General features: G+C 39.8%; 1 protein-coding gene across 1 annotated transcript; it reads left to right on the top strand.

The window, feature by feature from the left end:
• The first annotated feature begins 56 nt into the window (after nt 1-56).
• On the top strand, nt 57-8,030 carry LOC145483629 (uncharacterized). Its single transcript, XM_081462166.1, has 6 exons — nt 57-196; nt 347-411; nt 1,626-1,736; nt 3,107-3,453; nt 5,506-5,920; nt 6,418-8,030. Exons 1-6 carry the CDS (start codon nt 91-93, stop codon nt 6,703-6,705), a joined length of 1,332 nt encoding a protein of 443 aa, XP_081318292.1. The 5' UTR covers nt 57-90; the 3' UTR covers nt 6,706-8,030.

The raw sequence follows: 8,030 nt of genomic DNA, 5'->3' as shown, positions 1-8,030 counted from the left end.
CCTCTCCTCCCCAGATTGTAGCTAACTGTCTCGCCACAACGAGGCCGTCTCCAAGGTACAGGAAGTGCAAACGAGGTCATCAGTGAGAAAATGTCTGCTGTGGAAAGAGAGTTTATTTTTGATGCCGTTGTCGGCTTTTTAACTTCACCAATATGGAATTCTCCTGTGCGCACTTTCATAGACCAAAATTCTCTCGGTATGAACTATTTTTCTAATATTTTTAGAATTTTTTATAATGCCCCGAGGCGTTCAGTGAAGTTGCGTTCGATTGCATGGTAAGCTTAACATAAAAAATTCGATCGGTTCTTGTTGAATTAAGCTTACTCTATGTTTGTCAATTCACCAGTGTTCGATTCCGATGGTGAAAACCATGAAGCCTACAAGGAGATACACAACAAGTACAAGGAAATGGTAGGTTAAGCTTTTTTTACTTAATCTAAGTCGTTTTATTCGAAACATTTTAAATTTATCTCAAGGATTTCGTCGCATTCCTGGTGCAAGTGATCTGTCAAATTTTAAATTCTTTCGCCGTAATATTATACATATAAAAAAAAAAAAAAAACGCTGAATACTTTTAATATGTCGAAGTTTGTCTGTCAAGTATTTACAAATGTGACGAGGTATTTTCACGGCCATCGCTGAGCTAGAATTTCCTCATTCCTCAGTGAAACACAGACTTCATAAGCTTATCTTTAAAATGGATCACCTCTACTGATATTCTTTTCAAGGAAACAAGCCTTTGACACTGGGAAATGCAAAACATTTAAATGTAAAACGTTAACCCTTATTTCGTGGTCATTTAAATTAAAATACAACATTCATGATCGTTCTTTTTCGTTTCAAGAAATTTAACAATTTAGAAAGCCAAAATAAAGACAAAATTTATATTACCACGGGTAGGAGATCGAAAGCACCTGACCGCTTTTAAACATGAGACTAAAGTGTTTAACGAAAAAAAAAAGGCAAAAGTGTGTCTTTCTCAAGAAGTGGACCAATTTTAATTTATTATTTTAGTGATCAGCTATAAAAGTGTATTGATCGAGTAAAGCTTGCTTATGTTTTATGATCAAATTTTGGCAAAAATATCAGTTGAAAGCGTTAATATATCGCTGTGTGTGCTCTCATAATTAATATTTAACAATTAGACCCGTAGTTAGTTCGGGTCAATAGTCCACGAGGCGAAGCCGAATGGGCTATTGAGCCGTGGCCCTTGAGGGCGAAGGGTCTAATTGTTTTAGTATCACCCAACTAGTCGGACAGAAAAGACAATAATAAAGTTAGCAAATGTAAGTTGAAGAAATATTTATTTGGGAATAAAACGAAAGAAAGCGTCATGCTCGATGGCGCCAATTTCGCTACTCTAGGACTATTACTAATAGTCCCCTAGTAGCATAGCCAATCAAAATGCAGGATTTGCATTAGTCCACTAGTTGGGTGATACTAATAATTGTTTAGTCAAGAGTAGTGTGCAAATAAAAGCACCTGAGGATATAGACTGACTTGTAGCCAATAAGCATTTAACTGATGCAGCACCCTTACTTTCCAAGTTATTGATATTTGTTTTCACTTGTGATAACATTGTTTTTTCTGTGTCATTGACCATAAAATTTTTTTTTTTCTTAAAGGTGGAAACATTATTGGCAAGTTTTTTGAAGGATGTAGGAATATCTGCAGAACAGTTCATGACGGCATGTAAAGATGGAAGTGGCAGTCCACAATTTAATGGCATGAATAGGGTAGGTGGAGAGATACAGTACTTGTTCGTTGAGGATTTCTTTCTTCACTTCTCATTACAGTTGAATTTGAGCCCCAACGCACACTGGCAATGAGTTGGAGTCCAAACAGGAAAGATTTAAATTTCTCACTTTGACTCAACACAGTGAAGGAAAGAAATAAAACATTTGGATCAGGGGATGTAACAAATGTGGAAATTTGAGATGCAACACCTTAAAGCAGAACCAGAAGTTAACCCTGGATAGATACTACAGGTGCAACAAGCATGCACTTTATTAATGAAGAATATATTTGAAAATTCGCATTATAACATTACAGGTGAAAATTAACAGATCATCACATCACATCACATTATCAGGGGTTGATCTAGGGGGAGGATACAGGGGGGTGCACCCCCCTCCCCTGAGATGAAGCCTTCTTCTTTGTATTCGCTTTTACACCAGTCAGTTATGCCATTCCTTAGTGGTGCAACCTCTCCTAAGAAAACTGGATCTGCCCCGGCATTATTGTTAGTAATGGTACTTTTTTGTTTTATATTTGCAATGTTTATTTTCCTTGGAGATATTAGCTTTTTAGTTATTCTATAAATTTGGGTCAAAAAAATGAAGGCATGAAATTATGTATGTACGTGGCTTGTCATTCTGGCTGCCATCCTTCACCTTCCAATTCCGACAGTGCTACTGACAGAGGTAATTCACTTGTAAGTCTGCATTTGAGTCTAGTAGCCTGTGAGGCTGGTATTAATCTGTGGTTTTTGTAGCATTGAGCAATTAGGAGTATTTCTGTTCTCCACTGCTGTGGAGGCATGGCAGTCTCATGGTTAGCAAGCTAGATTCCAAATCAAGCGGTCCGGATTCAAGCCCTGGCCAGGGTGATTGCACTGGGTTCATGGGCAAGACACTTAACTCTCACAGTACCTCTCCTCACCCAGGTGTATTAATGGGTACTGGTGAATATAACACTGCAGGGAAACCCTGCAATGGACTAGCATCCCATCCAGGAGGAGTAGAAATTCTCCTTGTTGCTTCATGCTACAGAAACTGTAATAAACTTAGGATGTAGGGACCAGTGGCCCGATCCAGACTTAAACTTTTTGCCTCAAGTATAATTTCCTATTAAAACACATGGAAGAGGAGTCTTGGCAATTTGAGAATAAAATATCTTGCCCAAGAACACTCAGACTGCTCAATCAGATGTCCAGTGCACTTTTCCAACTACAAGCTGTTTGTGCCTCTTGCAAATCAATAATATGGAAAGCATGCATGCATTTTCTATTAATTTACATGTACTTTAATAATGTACATGTACTTTTGCATATTACTATGTGCTATGTGAAATTTTCTGATTAGTCTTCTCTTTCCATGTTACAAAGGATGTGTTTGATCAGATGTGGGCTGCTGAGGATTTTGAAGTGTTCAAGAGATTGATGATTCAGAAAAATGTTGAGCTACAGTTACAGGCCTTGCAGCTTCTTCAGCAGCTGCACAATGTCCAAATACCAATGCCAGTGCCAATGCCAACTCAAATGCCAATGCCTGTACCAGTTGCTCCACCCCATGCACCCCCTCCAGCTGTTCCAAACATGGATGAAGATGCTATTATGCAAGAAGTGTTGAAGAGATCTAAGGAAGAGTATGAATCAAAGCAAAAAGATGCAAAGGGAAAGACAGAACAAGAACTTGTGAAGACAATAGCAGAATCCAAGGAAGAAAGTGAGAGGTAAGAAGGATATGTTTGTTTTTCTAAATCTTGACTAGTGAGTCAATATGAATTGTATATATAGAGTGTGTGATTATCCAGCCTCGCTGTGACTTGCAAAAATACTGTCCTGAATAATTGTGTGTTGAGGAAAATTATGCCAGCAGTTTTCTTTTGTAGTGATTAATAATTACAGAAAAGGATTCTGGAGAGCAAAGCTTCCTCACTTCCATACAAAACCTTATACAGCTGATTGAAAAAAAGTTCTTAATAAAAAGTATAAATTATACAAGAACAACACAACTAAGTGGTTTTCTGTGAACTGTGTAAATATTGGCACTGTTAATCAAGAGATCTTTCTTAAATGCCATGAAGAAAATGTGTCAGTCCTATTTATATTCATGATTTGTACCATTTTTGAGCAATGTTCTCTACATCACTCAAATAAAAGAGGCCACAGGGAAATGTTGTATTCCTGGAAGGTCATGAAAAGTGATCAGAGAGTTTCTAGTTTGTATTTCAGGCCAGAAAAAGTAAGAACATTTTTTATTTTCTGCCAAACTGGTTCAAGCTAATGAAGCTTGTATCAAGGATCAAGGGTGAGGCTCTATACTTCCACAGACAACAAAACTACACTTTCACTTCAAAATTAACGATGTACTTCTTCTTTGGCCTCATGGTTAGTGTGCTTGACTCTGGATCAAGCAGTCCGGGTTCAAGTCCTGGCCAGGGACATTGTGTTGTGTTCTTGGGCAAGACACTGTCCTCTCACAGTGCCTCTCTCCACCCAGGTGTATAAATGGGTACCAGCATATTTAATGCTGGGGGTAACCCTGCAATGGACTAGCATCCCATCCAGGGGGGAGTAGAAATACTTCTTATCCCTTCATGCTACAGAAACCGGAGATAAGCACTGCCCTACTTGGCTCGTATGCAGACTTTACCTGCTTCTTCTTTAAATCTATATTTCCACTTCAAAACTGCAATTCTACCTCAAAGCTCCACTTCCACCTCAAAACTACACTGCCACACACCTTTATGCTTACAGTTGTACATGTACAGTAGCTCCCAACCACCATTTAGGACTCCACTACAAAACTACACCTCCACAAAACTCTCATGAACAATTACATGGACCATGACGATATTGCTCTTCCAGTTCATAAAGTCTGCATTTTTATGGCAAACTCCACTTTCGCTATAAAGATGACACTCCATTCCAAAACTACCCTTCCAGGACAAGCCTTTACCTTCTTTTTATTTCATGCTATCTCCATCTAATCCTCTGTTTCTGACTCCTCTAGGCAGTCTTTGTCTTTCACAACTCTGGAAAGTGTAGTCGATGAAGAAGGTTCCAGGTGAACACATCTTCTTCGTGAAATCAATGTCAGTGAGTCTATTTCTTGTCCTTGTTAATCAGCAGAATTGCCTTGTTCTGGATTCATTTGGTGGTCTTAGTTATTCTTTAAGATCACCATATTACATGCTTATGAATTCTCAAGTTCCAGCATTTCAACATTTCTGCACATGCAACCCTTCCTCTGCTGGTGTCCATGGGCAGATCCAGAAAACTTAGAAAGAGAGGGCTAAAAAACCTACTACCTGCAAAATGGGTCATTAAAAAAATAAACAAAGCAAAACTCAGGAAAAAGGCGGCCCCCTAAATGTGCTCATTGTCTTTGGTACATCTCTGTGCCAGTTGTTTCTTGGTCTTTGTCTTCTTTCCATTTGCCATTATTAGAACAAGACATGACCCATTTTGATTTCACACTTCTTTCCAAATCATTTAACTACATTGTACCGCTTTGCATATCCAATGTGGTTTTTTCGTATCATTTTTGGCTTTGTTCTCGATGCTTCTCATCAATTTGTCCTTGTGGTGCGGACTTGTTTGAAACTCTTATCTGCTTGTGACATATTTCAAAATATCCTCTTCCCTTTTTCTGCTACATGTGCTGAACAATTAGAGTTGTATGAAGGAACTTACGTTCGGATGGACAAGCTTGTAAATTGTAACTTTTGTCGTTTCATGTAGTTTTTCATGTACAGGTATATTTACGTGTTTATTTCAAGGTTAAGGGAAATAGCAAAGAGAGAACAAGAAGAATTAGAAAAGGCGCTTCAAATCTCACTGGAGGCACAAAAGAAGCAAACGGCTGAGGCGGAAAAATTACGCGATGAAGTAAAACAGTCGGCAGCCAAGACGTCTCCTCGACCCACCCCTGTTGAGAGCAAACCAGCACCTAAGCCCTCCCCTGCTGCAAGTAAAACTGTTCCCGAACCTTCCCCGACTGAAAGTAAAACAGCACCCAAGCCCTCTCCTGTAAAACCTAAATCGCCTACACAACCAGAAGTGAAGGCGTCTGCCTTACCGCCCTTGTCGGGACAGACGAAGAAGGAGGCGGAGAAACCGTCTGAAGCGGCAGCAGGGTGGATGAAGAGTGCTAAGGAAGATGTCGCGAGCGGTGCCTCTGTCACGCCAGCACCGGTAAATTTGTCAATTTGTTGTTACGCTTTTTGATTTCGATAGGTACTCCATTGATTGAAAGACCGGGGTCTTTGTACCCCTGAGTTTTCGTTAGCCTGTTAACATTTAATATAACAAGGTGAACTGCTGCAGGAACTAGTGGAATTTTAAAATTATCTTCTTCTGGAAAACGCTTAGCATTTTACAATTATATTTGTAATAACTGTTTCAAATAAAAGTGCTAACATAACTTTCTTCATAAACGCTATACATGTAATGTAAGTGAGCTGTTCGAAAACTGAAGCATATTAACACGAATTTTCTGAGTTCTAGGTCCTGGAATTTTTACTTTTACCAAATGGAAAAGTCGTGGCACTCCCGCCGTTATCTCTAAGTAGTTACTAACCCTGTGTTGTAGGGCAACTAGAAAATTTATTGTACAATGGTCGTCAATACAACTCCACCTCACGTTGTCAACTCTTCAGTACAGTGATGGTGTTTTTTTCCTCCTTATACAGAAGCAGGAGATAACAGAGGAAGAACTTAAGAGACGCGCTGCGTATCTGAAGCAACAACGAGACAAGCTTCTGGCGTTGAAGAGGCAGGAACGTGAGAAAAGCTTGACGAAGTATACCGAGCAGCAGCCGAAAGCTCGGCCGACCTCCAGCCGAGCGGCCCGTCGGGTCACTGCTGGAGAGCAGGTTGATTCCCCCGCTTCAAAAAGCAGCGAAGATGATGGGAAAAAGTTGGCAATGCGCAGAGCTCTCGCGGACTGTTTGAAACGAGAAGTTATCGATAAGAATTGAATCAAGAACAATTTAGAATGAATTCCAGTTACGGCTGGTTTATTTGTAGGTCTTTTTGATATCTCAACTACTAGCCATCCCAGGGAGTCTGGCGAGCAATGTCAGTGTTCGGTACTACGATTATCAGTTGAGTAATGCGCAACGAAAGTTTGGTCACCAGGTTTTAACGTGAAAATGGTGTTGTTGTCATGGGCAACTGGCTCCGTTTCCAGTGGCAACTTGTCGGCTTTTGACGTCATTGGCAGCAAAGTAGGCTGATTTAGCAAGAGAACGGGAACGTCACTTGACCACGGCGCGCGCAGTACAAATACCCAAATATGGTCAAATTAGAATAGAATCCAGGTTATTCCGCGCGCCCTGCAGTCGTCATCTGACGTTCCCGTCCTGTTGCTAAATCAGCCTAGTGTGCGAAATGGTACGCGACACGAAAGACGACGCACGGCTGTTGATATTGTTACCAATGGAAACGAGGTAAGTTGCCCGTGACAACACCCTAATTTTAAAATTAAAACTTCGTCACCAAACTTCCGTCGTGCCTTACTCAACTGACAATCGTAGTAAGTCTTCGTAAAGCACCCTCACACTTCGCGCTTTTTATTAACCTATCAGAGAATTGAACGAGCACTTACGAGAACGTCAACGTTACGTCATAAGCAGGCGTGATGTTACTTAGCAACCTTTCTCACGACCACTGCAGGCTCCATAAATTTTCGGTAAGTGTTTTCTCTGTTGGAAAAAAAAACTGTTTTGTTTTGTTAGGTTGATAAAAGATATTCCTGTTGCTCACTCTCAACAGATAACTGGTCCAACATTTTGCAATCAGGCTTTTGTACACAGATTAGGATAAGTTACATTAAGAGGGTTCGCAAATAAAACACTGCCTGGTGTTGCATGTCTACAACTAATTTCAAGGTTAACTTATTTTTCGCTCCGTTTTGAACTGGTTTGCTCTAGCTAGTGACATTGATGCGCAGACTGAAATAGAACTTATTTTCTGAAACTCCTTCAACCAAAAGAAAGTACAGGTTAAAATTCCTTCGCAAGCCGAAGGCGATTCATACAACTGAGGATTTTGTTATAGGTTTAATTTTTTTAATGATTGAAGAATAGAGAAGATTAGGACGTTTGCCTCGACCATCAATCTTCGGCTTCTAAGGCCAGCTGCTTTGTTTGTGAATCGTTGCTCACAAACACCTTGAAACTTTGATGCTGTATTGCCCCGAAATTTCCGCTAAAAATAAAATTAATAATACAATTGTAATAATGTTTGAATTGTGTATTGCACAAATTGTACATTAAAAAGATGGTCCTTAAATGCCCTTGAA

This window comes from Orbicella franksi, chromosome 4, assembly GCF_964199315.1.
Source record: "Orbicella franksi chromosome 4, jaOrbFran1.1, whole genome shotgun sequence".
Lineage (NCBI taxonomy): Eukaryota > Metazoa > Cnidaria > Anthozoa > Scleractinia > Merulinidae > Orbicella > Orbicella franksi.
The sequence above is the reverse complement of the archived record's forward strand: the minus strand, read 5'-3'. Positions and strand labels throughout refer to the sequence as shown.

Bases quoted from the DNA above. Each gene is read 5' to 3' on its own strand.
- LOC145483629 (XM_081462166.1), top strand. From the start codon at position 91: ATGTCTGCTGTGGAAAGAGAGTTTATTTTTGATGCCGTTGTCGGCTTT. The intron at 197-346 runs GTATGAACTATT...TCAATTCACCAG, and splicing joins CATAGACCAAAATTCTCTCG to TGTTCGATTCCGATGGTGAA. The intron at 412-1,625 runs GTAGGTTAAGCT...TTTTTCTTAAAG, and splicing joins ACAACAAGTACAAGGAAATG to GTGGAAACATTATTGGCAAG.